The sequence below is a fragment of the Galleria mellonella genome, unplaced genomic scaffold, assembly GCF_026898425.1.
Source record: "Galleria mellonella isolate WM207_F2 unplaced genomic scaffold, CSIRO_AGI_GalMel_v1 utg855, whole genome shotgun sequence".
Classification (NCBI taxonomy): Eukaryota; Metazoa; Arthropoda; class Insecta; order Lepidoptera; family Pyralidae; genus Galleria; species Galleria mellonella.
This window is the reverse complement of record NW_026442164.1, coordinates 133,572-151,943: the sequence shown is the minus strand read 5'-3', so window position 1 is coordinate 151,943 and position 18,372 is coordinate 133,572. Positions and strand designations below refer to the sequence as shown.

General features: G+C 36.3%; 1 protein-coding gene and 1 non-coding gene across 2 annotated transcripts in view; one reads left to right on the top strand and one right to left on the bottom strand.

Moving 5' to 3' along the window:
• The window catches only part of LOC113513277 (rho GTPase-activating protein 7), a 422,365-nt gene that overhangs the window by 401,109 nt on the left and 2,884 nt on the right, over positions 1–18,372 (bottom strand). Inside the window, exon 2 of the mRNA XM_052902002.1 lies at positions 11,189–11,836. Within this exon, the coding sequence (XP_052757962.1) occupies positions 11,189–11,378 (190 nt within the window). The 5' untranslated portion in view covers positions 11,379–11,836. The remainder of the gene's footprint in view (positions 1–11,188; positions 11,837–18,372) is intronic.
• Positions 10,789–10,861, top strand: Trnak-cuu (transfer RNA lysine (anticodon CUU)). Its single transcript has one exon. It is a non-coding gene; the product is annotated as a tRNA-Lys (tRNA).

The window sequence follows — 18,372 nt, the reverse complement described above, 5'->3', positions numbered from 1 at the left end:
TGTGTATAGGCGACGGTTACCACTTTCCATCAGGTGGGCCGTCAGCTTGTTTGCCATTCTAAGTCGTATAAAAAAAAATCAACAATCGCATATAAAATGTGATTATTATTTTTATAAAATAATTTGCTCCCATAATAATTCGATAGAAAATTTATCAAGAACGAAGTTAATTACTGTACATTGGAAGCAAAATAATTACATTATGTTTTAATTAAAAGTAATCGAGATAGGAAATGTAAGTAAATTTTTATTTTTTACAACACAGGGGGCAAACGAGCATGCGGCTCACCTGGTGGTAAGTGACTACCGCCGTGGTAAGAGAGGAACACTGACGATTTTCTATGAAACCAATTATGAAAGTGAATGAGACAAGATATGTAAAATTAGTTTGTCGACTTTCAGTCTTCTCTGTCTACCCTCTAATGACACTTGACGTGAAAATAATAACTTATTAACACAAATATGTACAATATAAATATATCGCCGTGTGGTCCCGCCATAGAGTAGGCCGCCCATTCTTCTCCAGTGCATGTCGTAAGAGGCGACTATGAGAACTTAATAGTTGAGAGATAGGCAGTAGCGTCCCTCTTGAAGTATCACCACATCCTAATTGCGGTTGCCAACAGGGAAGGGATTGTTAGCAATGGAGTTTGACAGCTCCATTGCTAGCAATATGCCCTGTTAGGTTGACCTCCACGTGGTTCCCCCTAGAAACCATCGTGAACAATTCCTGTTGAATTCGTCACGATGGGCTAACTGACCTGCTTCATCCTCACCTATCACCCGTCACTGGTGCCCCGCCGCTCTATACCGTTAGCACAGGTGGGGTTACCATTCCATTATCACCCATTAAAAAAATCCCTCTTATGGGGTAGGTCTTTGTCCAACAATGGACAGTTAATGACTGATATGATGATGGTAATTGATCTACTGAGATAAGTAGAATTTATAGGATACGGGCCGTGGTAGGATAACATTTTAATTTTCAGAAATAGCCACGCACTAGCCGTTGCTCGGGTGTCACAGTGTATACTGTGATGTCGGTGTTGCTGTTTATGTCTATAGGTGACGATGACCGCTTACTATCAGATGGACCGACGTTTGTTTGCCATTCCAAATTAAATGAAAAATCACATATCTTTCTACAGTACTATGTATTTATTAATACTGTGTAAATGTATGTATATGTACTTATGTATATGGGTTGACTTAAGTATATATCAGTAACTTAAAATGTACATATATGTATTCTCATTATCATACGTATTATACACGTATATTTATAGTATTTAAATTTAAGAACAGAGTTTCGTGCCTTCAGTCAAACTGTTTATAATTACTCCATCTAAAGGTTGCCTGGAAGAGATCGCTTTTAGCGGTAAAAACCTTTTTAAAAGGCCGGCAGCACACCTGCAATGTCGTTAGTGTTGTGGGTGATCATGGGCGGCGGTAGTCACTTACCACCAGGTGAGCCGTATGTTCGTTTGCCCCCTGTGTTGTAAAAAAAGAGACGCCCATTGTTGTCTTAGTGTAATATTTTCTTGTATTCGTAACTGTTTGTATTTATAATAAGTTTACTACTGTAATCTTATGGAGGAAACAATAAAGAGTATCTGTCTATGATATCTAATGACGTGTCATCTTTTTAGACGAATATCCTGATATGTAAAACATAATAAAAATATCCGCTGACTCGGAAATATATGGTCACCCCTCAAACGGTCAGTGACCCCGATGTTTATCCGTCTGTCTCGCATCACTCCTGCACTACACATCAGAGTACGATGCGTAAGAGTTGAGTTTATTTAATTTTAACGTAAAAATATATTCAAATATATATATATATATATATATATATATATATATATATATATATATATATATATATATATATATTTTAAAACATTTTTTTACTTGGGAATATTAAATAGTAAAATATGAAAAATTTTAAAACAAAATTAATAGATGGCGCATTAATATCGTGTGTTCTAAAACGACGTTTAAAACAGTGATTTAAATTTTCATGTAGTATCACAAACTTAATACGGCATTAACACTATAGTAAACTCTGTCGATTTAAAAGAATAAATAATTGATACCTATTTATATATATATATATATATATATATATATTGATATGTATGTATATATTAATTGATTATTTATTTAACTTTTATTATACTAAAAACATAAAAATATACAATTACAATCAAAAAAACTCTAGGGAAATATAGTAACATAAAGTACAAATTAAAATATGTACTTCAAGATACAAAAGGAGGTCTTATCGCTAGGGCAGTAGCTCATATATGTATATGTAACATATAATATCTCACACTGAATATATAGGAAACATACATAGTCAAACTATGGTCAAGCACGTTTGTTTAAATAATCGTTTAGTGAGTAATACGCTATGTCTAAAAATATAATAATAGACTATACAAGGCCTTATATGTCGAATTGCAATTTATAATGATTCCCTACCCCGGTGGTCTATACATTAGCTATTCTGCACACAAGTGCTTTAGTAGTCCATTCACATACAATACATATGTGACTCAACTGTACCAAGCCACCAACTCATCGTATAATAATAACATATCGTAGCTACCTACCTATTAACTACCCATAATATTAATCATTGACCACTATAATTACAGCCCTATACACTATAATTATCTGTAGATTGCTTGGGTACCTCTGTCCCATTCGTGTTTCAACCGTGAAGCAGTTGTGTTTGCATGGCTGTGTTTCGGTTTGAAGGGTGGGATATGGCGTGAATTTACTGGGTACAGAGGAATAACACCTGAATCCTCGAGAATGGCAACGCATGGGGGGGTATCATGGGCGAAACAGTATACTCTGTTATGTCCATGGTACTGCTCGTGTCTATAGGCGACGGTTACCACTTTCCATCAGGTGGGCCGTCAGCTTGTTTGCCATTATAAGTTGTATAAAAAAAAATAGCCCAATCATCGTCCTTTAAAAACCAACATCGCATTACAAAAAAAATTAACAAACATTTTATATTAAAGTACTAATAATATATTATTCTAAATTAAATTCTGTAAGCAATCGACTTTTGTACGAAGTCTCCCTCTGGTAAGATAGATTACTTAGCTGTACGAATATCCGGATTGCGGATTCTATACTACAGTGAAACTCCGAGCATAGTCCTGTCATAGCTCTCCGAGTGACTTAAACATCCTCATACGGATAGCAGTGTACTTCATAAATTGTAAACATAATATTATGTTAATTAATTTAAGAGAGGGCGGTAGGTTCGCTCACAGCGCCTTGAATTTCTACGTAAATATTATATCTACTATATACCTCATCGTAATTATGCTACCAAATAGGTACTCGTATATAGCGTATTTCGTATCTGTGTTAACTAAATAGTAATTATGTAAGGCATAATGTGTTAACTAAACTGACAGACGATGGAAAGTTGTCTGCCGTTGCGTGGGAGTTTCACCACAACGTCGAAACTAATGCAAGCTGTGATAACTCAGTTGAATGACGCTTGCCTGTGGCCTGTAAATTCTAAGTTCCTAGGACAAATCTCAAACCAGAGGGAGACTTTGTACAAACGTCGTTTGCTTGGGTACCTCTGTCCTATTCGTGTTTCTACCGTGAAGCAGTTGTGTTTGCATGGCTGTGTTTCGGTTTAAAGGGTGAGAATGGCAGTGAATTTACAGGATACAGAGGAATAACATCTGTGTCCTCAGGAATGGCAACGCATGGGAGGCATCATGGGCGAAACAGTATACTCTGTTATGTCCATAGTACTGCTTATGTTTATAGGCGACGGTTACCACTTTCCATCAGGTGGACTGTCAGCTTGTTTGCCATTCTAAGTTGTATAAAAAAAGTATGAATCTAAAAATTTCTCATACTTATATTTACATAATTTACTTGCTTTGTACTTGGATAGCATGTAGTTATCATGCAATAAGCCAAATCGAATTTCTTCACACTACAGAATACCACTTCCATGAATTTAGTTTCGAAAATAGTGACAATATTGCTAACCATTTCTCAAGATTTCGCCGAGTACTCAGAATTTTGTTAAATCAGAGTAGTTGTCAAAAAAAAATTGTACAAAGTCGTTGATAGGTTTCGGATAGATAGGTTGAGGGGTACGATAATCCAGCGTAATTACAAGGTACTTTGTCACTATCATTTGAACCGTATACTAAATAAATAGCCGCACTAGTAATAAAAAAATTGTCCTCTATTGTTTCATAAATATCTACTTAAAAAAAGTCAGTCTGAGAATGATGGCTAATATGGGAGGTAGAAGAACTTCTGATAGTAATGATGTTCAATCTTCGAGTGTTAACAGTCACACACATACTAATGGTAGCGGAGTTGAACAAAATATGTAATTTCAATCAAATGACCAGAGATAACCGTGTAGATCCCGGCATAGAATGGGCCACCCCGTCCTTTACCGTGGGTGTCGTAAGAGGCAACTAAGGGAACGTATGGTCGAGGGATACGTAGCGCCCTTAAAATTTCACCAAAGGTCTGACTGCGGCTGCTTACTCGCATACCAAGCGTGACAACTACTAAGAAAACCCCCCAATAATCTATGCGGGAGGCCAATCTCCAGCAGTGGACGGATAATTACTGAAATAATGAACTAGAGATAAGGATTTCCGTGAATTAACACCTCTTTCATTAAAATATTTACTTACTACTACTCTCAATTCTAATCTCTTTTTATTATTATTTTTAATAAGGAATTTCGCGACTTGTCCACAAATGAATATCAGTGTTTTGCTCTTTTGAGGGCAAAGCAATAAACTGAGTTGTGACCAGTTTGTATTACTATGACACGCGCATGAAAGGAAAAAAATAAAATGTTGTTTTATATATTTTGCTTTTTGTCTTTTTTGTTTTTCAATCTTTTATCTCTTTTACTGTGTATTATGTGTATGTTTGTATTGTAATTTGTGTGCTGTAAGTAATGCAAATAAATTATCTATCAATCTATTTTAAAAAAAGAAAAAAAAATCTTTGTAATTGGAATGAACAATAATTTCTGATAACGCCTTCCGTATTCATATGAGCAATATTTATTAAAAGCGTATCGCTGTGTTCTATTCGTAACGGCGCTCCATTTAGCCAACAAGTTACCACAATGTATTATAAATATTTATTCCGAGAACCTCACTGTAATCATATTATTCGCTACTTCACTGTAATCGTTTAAGATTTGAATTTTTCTTATAGTTTAAATTTATCAAGACAACTACCACAAAACTTGATACCAAAGGGAGACTTTGTACAAAACTCTATTGCTTGGGTACCTCTGTCCCATTCGTGTTTCTACGGTGAAGCAGTTGTGTTTGCATGGCTGTGTTTCGGTTAGAAGGGTGGAATACGGCGTGAATTTACAGGGTACAGAGGAATAACATCTGAGTCCTCAGGAAATGCAACGCATGGGAGGAATCATGGGTGAAACAATATACTCTGTTGTCCATGGTATTGCTCATGTCTATAGGTGACGGTTACCACTTTTTATCAGGTGGGCCGTCAGCTTGATTGCCATTCTAAGTTATATAAAAAGAAAAAAAACTTTCGGTTCCCAATTTAGTATTAGATATGTTCATATATATATGTATATAAACAGACCCCGTAGATAAACAGTAGCATTTTACGCGACACAGACTCTTTTAATGAAGTCTCCGAACGACCGAAATTATACCCTTAAAAAATTCCTTTGTAATTTTAACATCAAATTCAGTTTTCGTTTGCTTTGAAATTTCGGATAAATTTTATGGACTGCTAGCTCTATGTACTTCCTCCTTATATATTATGTAAACTCATCTCACTTGTGAAAAGTAAAATATTCATTGCGCGAGTCCGAGTCGCACTTGACTGACTTTTTTGTTTTCGATTTTGTATCATTTGTTATTGACAATAAAATATCACCACCACCACTAAAACAGTTGATGTTGTATCAACCGTTAGTCGCTCATTGCTGAACAAAGCCTTCCCCATTAGGGAGGTATTACCGGTAGTTACCACGCTTAGTAGGCGGTTTCGCAACCGCAGTTTGGCTTTTGGTGACATTTCAAGAAAGACGCTGGTGTCCATCCCTCCACCATAAACTCCCTAAGTCGCCTTTTACGACACCTACAGGAAAGGAAGGAAAGCCTATTCTATGCCAAAACCTACACAGGACTACCAAAGACAGTATTTTACATGAATTAAATAATGATTTACAAATATGCGCAAAAGATCACACCACCTGGTATCTACTTAGTTGGAGATGTCTTCACATTTAATAATCATAATGGTTTCAAATAGCTTTCGTTTAATTCAACAGCCGTGCTATGTCTTTATAAATTTCCAGAGAAATTAATACATCCCGCCAACGCGTTTACATGTAACGAGTAATGAGAACACAAATGCGTTTCAGCGACAAGAACCGGCAACAATTAGAGGATGTCGTAAACGTTACGGTTACCGCTTCCTCTCTCTAATACTTTTGATGTATTCGTGTTTACTCGCAATTCCAGTATTGGATTTTTAAAAGAACATTTTGCACCGAAAATTAAAAATCTCAACTTCCCTACTTAATAACCAAAATAGCCTAAAAAACTATAGCCATTGTGATTCGGGATGATATAAGATCATACTTCTAAATCTGAAAAATACCTAAATAAGTAATAGTACGTTGCTGCAGCGACCAGCAACTGAGGCATTAATGGACGAACATGCAAATGTGGGCAGGCGGAGCCTTTGGCACACATGTGAGTCCATCAATGCCTAGTTGTACATTTGTATAGTACTTTTCTCAAACAATGCGCGGAAATCTTAAATACAATTTTATTTTTAAGTTCAATGACGAATAACGAACAATAATAATTTTTATAATAATGTTCCTTTGTTTTTTTTTTCAATAAACAGCTTTCTATTTGCAAGCCAGTTCGAAATTTAAATAAAACCTTGTATTAGTTACCTTATTAGCCATATTTCGAAGTAAAAGGTCATTCGTTTTTTTAATTTATAGGACAGATATGAGTTTACATAATAATTTATCTGGCCGCAAAACACGACAGATATGAATTTTCATACAACTTTTGCCGGCCGCTGCCCGCATGTATCTGGCCAGTACGGCAATTTTGATTTATTTCAAAGAAGATTGTCAAAATAACACACATTTCCAAGCATGTTTGAGATAAAGTTATAGTGAAATAAAGAAACTCTTTGTTTGGGCATTTCTACTGTACGTACTGTACATTTTGTGTCTCAATAATTACCTAGTTCAAGCGTGAAAAACACTTCTAACAACATACACTAGACATCCAAACTGCATTTGGCAACCCGCCTGTCAAGTATAGCAACTACTGGTAAAAGCCCTCTTACGGAAAAGCCTATGTTCAACAGTGGACAATTGACAACTGATATCATCATGATCAGACCAGACTTTGTACTCGTACAACAGTTGCCTACATTTTTTTTTTGATGGGTGTAAATAGTATGGTATCCCCGCCCGCGCTAACGAGATACGCTGGCGGAGCACCAGTGAAGGGTGATAGATGAGAATGAAAACAGGCCAGTTAGTCCATCATGATGAATTCATCAGGAATTAACCATAATAGTTCCCAGGGAGAAACGCGAAGAGATCGACCTGGTTGGGTATATTGCTAGCAATGGGATTCTCAGTCTCCATTACAAACAATTCCTTTCCCCCCGTTGCCTACATTAGTACCTCTGTTCCACTCGAGATCTGCCGATAAGCAGCCATGCTTGCGTTGTTTTGGTTTGAAGGATAAGGTAATCTTCAGGAATGACGCGGTATGAACAGTACATAACAAGTACCATGAGGATTACACTACATTTTGTGACGCCCGTGATGCAGTTCATGTCTATGGGTGATTGTTACCACTTTTTATTCGGTGGGCCCGTTTAGGCTTGTTTGCCTTTGGCCAATAATTTTTCAGAAGACGTTTCACCAGAGAGAAGCTGCTGATTTCGCATTGCTGTTTCGATTTAAAGAGATATGGTATTAAATTAACTGGGCATGTATAATTACAAGGATGCATAACGCTACAAACTTCAGGACGTTTGAAGGGTACCTTGAATGTCACGGTGTATTAAAAGTCTATGTAGGCGACGGTTGCCGTTTTCCATTACAGTTTTATTTATCATCAACTCCTTTTAGAATACAATTTATTTCTTGAACAAAATAACAAATATTTAACTGTAGGCCTTCCCGAGCCATCCATCAGAACTGCTATGTAAATAGGCTAAAAGAGAACTGTGCAAGTTGTTTGTACAAACTGTATCAGAGGCGCCGAGTGGTGTGTCAACACGTCAACAGTGCGAGATGATTGAAGTTTGATTTGCACGTGGGACCAGATTGGCGCGCAATTATTGATGACACGGACGCCTACTGTCTACTATGTGTACAATCTAGTGATACCACCGGCTATTGCTTCTCTGTTCGGTTAGATTTTTCAATACTAGATGCTTACAAAAGTAAACATTTTACAAAAAAAAAATTAAATAATTTAAAGGACTCAAGGAAGAAGAGTAAATTTCTTCCTGAATTCGTCCATACGTTTTTGTCGCTACCAGTTCAGAGCTGATTTTGATATTTCTTCTTGCAATCGACAATGTTAGGAACATCGTTAAAAGCTGCTGCTTTTTACGAAGCAAACAATGCGTTGCTAAGTGAAATCTACTTAGACAGATGGTACAATGTTCTAAATGTAAATTTTCTTCTAACATATGTATAAAGCTTCTCGTTGTCTTTCAATGTATTTTCATGTAATTGGAGTCGCTGCTGTTTTCTTCTTTTTTCCGTTTTTTCTCCATTTTTATGCACTTGTTAGTTTATAAATAACATAATAAAATATATTTATAAAATAGTAATCCTGCAAATCAGCCCAGAAATATTGTAGAAATGGATATACACAAGCTTATCGCCATGAGTGAATTACCCCTTACTGTCGAGTGAGTGCCATAAAAGGCGACAAAGGGAATGTAACGGCCAAAGGATGGGCAGCAACATCTCTCTTAAAACATCACCTAAGCCTAATTGCATTTGCCGATCTGCTTGCCAAGCGTAACAATTTTTGGCAAAACCCCCATATGGAGTAAGCCTATGTCCAACAGTGCACAGTTGACTTTTTTTTTTATACAACTTAGAATAGCAAACAAGCTGACGGCCCACCTGATGGAAAGTGGTAACCGTCGCCTATAGACATGAGCAGTACCATGGACATAACAGAGTATACTGTTTTGCCCATGATACCCCCCATGCGTTGCCATTCCTGAGGATTCAGGTGTTATTCCTCTGTACCCTGTAAATTCACGCCATATCCCACCCTTCAAACCGAAACACAGTCATGCAAACACAACTGCTACACGGTTGAAACACGATATATGTATCTGTAGTGGCTGAGTATATCACGAGTCAGCCACAACAGTACAATCACTCGGCGCATGACAAATAAACCCTAACATTGGCCGGGAGATTGTCGTGTTTATAGGCCATTCCGGGAACTACACTTTATAGCCTTTATCTATTTTGCCCAAATATCTGCACTATGCCTGAAAATCGATTATTAATTAATCGACTTTTCATTCCAAATTCGACCACTTGTCGATAGATTGATTAAATCGACAGTTTTAGAGTCGAAAATGTGCTCGTGATATTACTGGTATTGCAGGCGTCCTTGGGCTACAGTAACCATGTACCATCAGACAGGGTGTAAGCTTGTTTGTCACCTTAATGGTATAAAGAAAAAGTATCAATACAAAGTTATACACAATTTAATCCACAAAACCACTACTTTCGGACAATCAAATGACCAGAGGAACACCAAATGTGTTTCGAAATTTCGGTGCCAAACGAAACACAAATTTGATGTTAAAATTACATAATACATGCCGTTTGGAAACATCAAAAATGTTAAAATATTGTTCTTTTGGACTTTTATGATAGGATGTATGACGAACGAAATGTTAAACTCCATTTATTAGTCCGATTTTGGTATAAACAAAAATACGAAATTGAGTCCGAAACTTCGGAATTTCATTTCATGTTAGACCCGCAGGACCAGATTTAAGGGAGATAAACTTGCCAAATACCAGAAATGCAAGAGCAGCATGAATGCGCACCCAAAGCACATACAAATATGGTATTTTTAGAATTTACATTAATTTGTAGAAAAAAATAAAGAATGAGTTCCAATAAAAATAAATATTAAATAGCCACACGAGAAGCAAACGTAACATCTTAAACATTCTCAGAAATATAGGTCACGTGACATTGAAATGAAAACTACGCATAATAATAACTAGCATCCCGCCCCGGCTTCGCACGTGTGGACATTTTTTACATTGATATAACTTTTTTATTTATGAAATAAAACCAACGCTAAATGTTAAGTGGAGCAAACCGCAACGTATTAGTGAAAACCGCATTCAAATCGGTTAAGCCGTTTCTGAAATTAGTATGCACAAACCTACAGACAAACACGCAAAAAATCTAAAAACCATTGTTTTTGGTTCTATTGCGTTCATAAATAATAATAGTTTTTTTTTTTATATATATATATCTTCCATATACAGACAGCGACCAGTTATGATTTTATTATACATTTTATTTTTATAATTTTCCTGTTTGTCGGTTTATCTATTATATATATTAATGTTTCCGGTAAAAACTGTCCAATAACAAAGTGTAATTAAGAATACTAAATATACTCTAGTTTTATTAGCGGAAACTGGATCGCTATTTTAATATCGTGCTCACAAGCCTGGCTAGCTCAGTCGGTAGAGCATGAGACTCTTAATCTCAGGGTCGTGGGTTCGAGCCCCACGTTGGGCGAAATATTTTTTACATCGAAATATATTTTATGACACGATTTTGTTTCTTTCTATATATTTATTTCCTCTTAATGTATTATTCTTAAAAATATTAATATCAATTTAATTGTTTAACTCTTTTAGTGGGTCGTATCTCAAAAAATTCTATCTTCTCTTTTTATTTTTGATAGTATTTTATTATATGAAAAATTTCTATTGAGCAAAGTAATTCTGTATTACCAATATTATTAGCACCTGTTTGAAATTATTTAAAAAATTAGAAACAAACTGGTTGACATCTGTCACTGTGACAATTTTACAATTCACAAATTAAAATGGAAAAACTTACCTGCAATTTTTCTCTCTCGCATTTTCCTCCACAGCTGTTCCGCCTTCCTCATCGGCCAGTTCTCCACCTTGGCGCTGAAGGAACGGAAGAACTTGTACTCCTTGAAGTGAGACATCCTCCTCTCCATCTTGCTTGGCGTGTGGCCGGGCGGGGGCGACGGCGCCTTGGGCGTACTCGACGGCGACGCCATACTAATGTTTCTACTACAACGCTTCGCAACTATTTCGCTTCACAACTATCACGCTTCGCTACAGTTCTCAGTAAAAAAACTACTAAATTCACAAATTTGGACCCGCTTTATTCGCGTTTGAATTTCCACTTAACTGTTAGTGAATTGTTTTTTAATTTCAACGTTAACATTTTTTTTAAACCTTTTTTTTTAATATAAAAAATATACACAGACCTGTAATTTATTACGTTAATATCTTTAAAACGATTTAGAATTTAATAAGCTGTGAAGCATAAGTGAAAATGATTTAATAATAAAGCTGTGTAATATTATTTCTTTTGCCTTAATATCTCTAAATAGAATAAGGTGCGGTTCTGTCCGTTTGTTCGGTCGTCTTGTACCGCGGATAAAAATACCTATTGTCTGCTACTAAACCAATATTAGTTGAGCACTCGTTTGCGGAGCGTTCGTTAATTAACCTGAAACAGAAAGGGAGGTTGTTGGTTAATTATAAATTAATAATTGAGCAGACCACATTGGAAGTACTCTGCAGTATTTATACTGCGGAAAGCCTATAGAGTTATAGATAGATAGATAGATAGGTAAACTTTTTATTTGAGCCATTTATGACACATGTAAATTTACAAATGAGTTTATACAATCATTTACACCTTTTAAAATATATAACAAAAGAAAAATATAATACGAAAATATGGTTTCACCATGTGTGACACAAACAGACTACAGCTCAGTGATGCTTTTGCTAAAAGCAAAGCACTGATTTTCAGCTGCAGCTGTTATCATGGCATTATTCAATTTTAATACAAGTGTGGAACGAGTGCAATTTTTTAGCCAACGTCAAAATGAAGGTAACAATACATCCACGTACCTAGTACGTGGATAAAATGTATGGTCTCCATCCCGTATAGTACCTTATATTAAATATAATGATTGGATAAGCCATTAAAACGCAGCAAGAGGTAACAAATAAACAAACAAAGGGAGTTCACTTTCATACCCTACAGCCTAAATGGTCGCGTACAATGCGGTTTCAGAGATGTTTTCTCCCACGAACACACAGGTTATGGAATGAGCTCCCTGCCGAGGTTTTCCCAAGAGACTACAGCATGGAGTTCTTCAAAAGAAGGTAAATAGTTTTTTTCAGAGTCGTCATCGCGCGCGTAGTACCTCTGGTATTGCACGTGTTCATAGGCTACGGTAACCGCTTACCATCAGGTGGGCCGTATGCTTGATTGCCACCTCAGTGGTATAAAAAAACACTTTTATAATATTAATAAGGATGTGTGAATTATAAGTTTTCATCACTTCATACACTAATTATGTCTCATTGTTTTGCTCGCATGAATCTGTTTATTTATAAATATATTTGTCTAGCAAATATTAATCTATACTGTTCGATAAACTGTAACAACATGTAAAGATCGTCACACACTTCCTGATTTATATATTACTAGCGTTTCCCCGCGACTCGGTCTGTGTGACCAGGACATATTGACCAGGATAAGCACGTATTAATGACGATTAGTGAAGATAGTTAAGGTGCTAAGAAATAATAAACGATTTTTTCTCTATCATCATATAGCCGTAAACTGTCCACCATAACCTTCCCTCATAAGGGAGTGTTCTGCCAATAGTTGCCACGTTTGGCAGGTGGGTTTTTTTTTAATGGATAATAATGGAATGATAACCCCGCCTGCGCTGACGGTATACGCTGGCGGGGCACCAGTGATAGATGGTGAGAATGAAAGCAGGTCAGTTAGCCCGTCGTGATGAATTCATCTGGAATTAACTACGATGGTTTCCAGGGACAACCACGTGGAGGTCAACCTGATATTGCTAGAAATAGGCTGATAGTCCGCATTACTAACAATCCCCTCTCCCCTGGCAGGCGGGTTAGCAACCGCAGTTAGGCTTTCGTGACGTTTTAAGAGGGACGCTGCTGCCCGTCGCTTCCGACACCTACAGGAAAGGAAGGTGTGGCCCATTCTATGCCGGAACCACACGTCAATAATATCGTATACGGGATCTGATATATACGTATTCTCAATATCTGATCCCATGATGTGATTTGAAATTCTAGATTGGGGGGAAGGGATTGTTAGTAATGAGGAGTTTAGTCCCCATTAAATATACCCTATCAGAACCTCCAACGTGACCAATTTATCATTGAATTCGTCACAATAGGCTAACTGACCTGCTTTTTCATCCTCACCTATCACCGCTTACTGTATAATAAACAAATAATATAATATCTAGATTGTCCTGTTACATTTTGAATAACTTAAATAATATAATATATTATAATATAATAAATAATAAAATATAATAAGAGGATATTAACAAAATGTCTCTGAGGGCAAGTCATCAAATACAAGAAACCTTAATAGCAACATGTAAATATATGTACCAACGCCATCTAGTATCCGATTTCAAAACTAAAGTCTGTATACATAAATACATTTATTGAACAATTTTGTCAGGAAAAAAATGCTTGTGACTGTAATCCGTGATGGTGTAGTCACAGCCACTTACCGACTGTTACCGTTACGAACGTATCACTCGGCGCGCCCACATTTCGCCGAGCGTATTCGGTTTCTATGTTTAGATAAGTACTCCAATATATTTCAAAGATTTCGCCGAATTCATGGGAAATTGCGAAATTACGTTACTGGGAGCGGCGCGCGGTATAAATCGGACGTGTTGTTTGTTAGCCCAGATTTTTTTTTAGGATTTATTATCAAGTGGTGTCGGTCAAGGCGAGCGCTGCGATAGATCTACGGACGGCGGTTACAATCAATTTGTTTATATAAACACCGCGCCGGTGAAATTATAATATGAGTTTGAATTTTATCGCCACCTCTTCACGTTTCTATCTTTTAACAATTTTTATTCATCAATATATATATATATTTTCCCCCTTTTCGTGTTATATGTATTTTTTTAACACTACAGCATAATGCTGAGCACGGACCTCATTTTGCAGGTATTGCGACGCACGCACACACACACACATTTTTGATGAAATTGTTATAATACGAATTGTTTTATTTTTCTTTTTTAATTTTATATTCTTTTATATATATATATATATATATATATATATATATATATATATATATATATATATATATATATATTGTTGTTTCTTTATTATAATTCTTAATATATGTATTTTTTTTAACCCCTGTGTGGTTGTTGTCGTATATTTCTGTAAAATAAAGTTTCTTTCTTCTTTAACAAACAAAATTCAGACCTAGCTCACGAGCGCCACCATCAGGATTGAGTACCTTCTCCTTTCTAAAATCGCTTAAAAAGCTACATCCAATTTGATGACTTATAGATTAGAAAACATAAAAACTCGATTCAGATAGTGCGGGGATGTCGCTTAACATAACGTCATACACTTTCTGAGTACATCAGGATACTTATATGATGCTATATTACTGCATTTCATCAAGTATCTCCCCTATTAATGCTAAACCTCAGCTCAAAATGACGACAATTGCAACTTAAAGAATAATGGTTAGTATTGATGTTTATTTTTGCTAACAATATACGTCGCGGGGGAGGAAAGGGATTGTTAGTAATGGAGACTGAAAATCCCATTGCTAGCAATATACCCAACCAGGTCGACCTTCTCGCGGTTCCCCCTGGAAACTATCATGGTTAATTCCTGATGAATTCCTGATGAAATCATGACGGGCTAACTGGCCTATTTTCATTCTCATCTATCACCCTTCACTGGTGCTCCGCCAGCGTATCCCGTTAGCGCAGGCGGGGTTACCATACCATTTTCATCCATTAAAAAAAAAAATATATACGTCACGAGTATCAGGTGAAAATCAACACGATTCTCTCCTTTTTTTATACAACTTAGAATGGCAAACAAGCTGACGGCCCACCTGATGGAAAGTGGTAACCGTCGCCTATAGACATGAGCAGTACCATGGACATAACACAGTATACTGTTTCGCCCATGATACCCCCATGCGCTGCCATTCCTGAGGACTCAGCTGTTATTCCTCTGTACCCTGTAAATTCACTCTCATATCCCACCCTTCAAACCGAAACACAGCCATGCAAACACAACTACTTCACGGTGGAAACACGAATGGGACAAAGGTACCCAAGCGAACGACTTCTGTATTGTTCCTTCATAAATATTCTGTTTTGTGTAAAAATCTTATCAGTGTCACGAGGGTACAGCGTACGAACGATCGAATTGTTTTAACCATCGGTCAATATCGTCGAGTTTTTGTTTCGTTCGATGGCGAAATTTCAGGAAATTTTCATTATACTATTCATGTCGCGTAATTTTATCACGATTGATGTTGCTCCTTTTTATGGGACGATATCTTAGATTATTGGAAATTAATATTAAATTGATTTCAGCAATATATGTTATATATCTAATTGTGTATATATTATATATGTATATATAATTGTGTGTATTTATTATATATGTATGTGTATGTATGTTATGTATATATTTAATTATGTATATATTATATATGTACGTGTATATATGTATGTATGTATGTATATATGTTTGTATATGATAATATTTATATAATAGTGCGCCACCTACCCTTTGTCTTTTTCTCAATATCCTCTACCCAAAGGTTGTCTGGAAGAGATTGCTTAGCGATAAGGCCGACTTTTGTATCACTTCTCATTAATATTTACTGTATTTGTTATTTCTCTTTTCACTTGGTGCAATAAAGTGTAAATAAATAAATAAATATATATCTTCTATACTTATAATAAATCGGTAGAGAGGTCAATACTGTACATGAAATATATTTCCAAAATAACTATCAGCGGGTGATTAGTGATCGATACTGATGCCAAAAATGCTATCTGTAAAATTTTTGTCTGTCTTTCTGTCTGTATGTTCGTTATAGAAACAAAAACTACTCGACGGATTTTAATGAAACTCGGTACAATTATTCTTCTTACTGCTGGGCAGGTTATACTATACTTTTCATCGCGCTACGATCAATAAGAGCAGAGTAGTGAAGGGAAATGTTGGGAAAACGGGAGAAGTTACTCCATTTTTAAGCTTCCGTCGCTTGTGCAGCCTTAAAATGTAAATACTTTTTAAAATGTAAAAATGTCCACCCGTACGACGCCGGGACGGGCCGCTAGTAATATATAATATTGCCGTATGGTCCCGGCATAGGATGGGCCAGCCTTCTTTTCCCGTGGATGCTGTAAGAGGCGACTAAGGGTATTTAATAATCAAAGGATAGACAGCAGCGTCCCTCTTAAAACACCAAAGCCTAGCTGCGGTTGCTAACGCGCCTGCTAGGGTGAGGGGTGGGGGGGGACTACTATTAGTTATAAGAGTACCAGTCCACTAGCAATATATCCTGGCAGGTCGACCTCCTCGAGGTGCCCCTGGAAACCGTCGTGCTGATTAGTAAGTGTATTCATCATGATGTGCTAACAGACCGTTTCATTCCCGCTTTCACCCTTCACTAGTGCCCCACCAGCGTATACCGTCAACGCAGGCGGGGTTACTATTCCATTATGATGTATTAAAAAAACGCGTCTGCTATACGTAGCTAGTATTCGCAAAACCCCCTCTTATGGGAAGGCCTACGTTTAGCGGTGGATGATTAACGGCTGATATGAGGTGATATGATAAATATGGAAATAAAAAAAAAAACGTAAAAAATTTCCCACGACGTAGTACTACAAGCCCCAATATTACACACCTGTCAATTACGACAGATTTATAGTTTGCATAGGGTTGGCAACTTTTTAATACAAGAAATAAAATATATTTAAGTCTGAGAAGAATATTAAATAGTAATTTAGAAAAATTAACACAAATTTATGTATTTAATGTTTTAAATACATATTTTTTTTAAAACTTATTGCACAACTTATATTTATGTACAGTCTTTTTTAAAAAACTTCAGATGCCTTAACACGATTATAACTAAAATTGAAATAAATGAGGAGCTTTTTTTTTTTAATTAATCTGAACTGAGTAAAAAAAAATTGTGTGAGCCTCTAACATTTATAGTGTTAAGCATTTTGAACCTTGAAACAGTTTTTTGTATACTTTATTTGTGTTCAACAGTAAAAAGTATAATGTAGTGAAAAACAGTAGAATACTGTATTTAAAAATACAGTTGGCAACCCTAAGTCGGCAATAATTTATTTTACGCGCGCAAGTAAACAAATTGGCGAACGTGGCGCGTTACACTGATATGTGAATGATTGATGATGAGGAGGCTCTCCTCATCCGCACGCTCCGGATAGAGTATAGTTGATACAGCTTTAAACTAACTTTTACGGAGCGGTGGACTGTGATGAGGTGATGAAATATTTTTGATTCTTTGACTGTGATGTGATGAGGTGATCTTGACTGTGATGAGGTGATGATATATTTTTCATTGAAGATGATCATGTCTTCCTGCCCCCCATCAAGAACTGGGCTTATGGGGCATATAAGGCCTATAACGAAGTAAACCCTATCGAATACAAAAATTATCAAAACCGCTTCTGATTTGGTGACGTGATCGCATCACGTACAAAAACCCGCTAATCATTTTCTATCTCACTGCGTCAGGTCCGTTGGAAGAGATCTCTGTTGCAGATAAGTCCACCCTTGTAACGAGATGTATAACCATATATTTTTATAAGGGCAAAATTTATCTTTTCATATATAAAACATACAGATGGATTTGAAGCTCCTCAGTTCGAAAGTCGCTTAAAAACATTAATCCTAATCATCTAATAAGTTAATCCTATTATTATCAGTAACACATGGCTCTGTATAAATGAGGTCCTAGGTTCGATTATCAGTTTAGCCAATTTAGGAAATAAACTTTTTGAATTGGTTCTAATCTGGATATTCTGGATTACACAAAGTAGTCTAACTTGAGAATCAAGCGATTAGTGTTATTATGTGACGCTTCGTCATCATCATGTTAGCTTTTAACTGTCCACTGCTGAACATAAGCCTCCCCCTAGGGGGTTA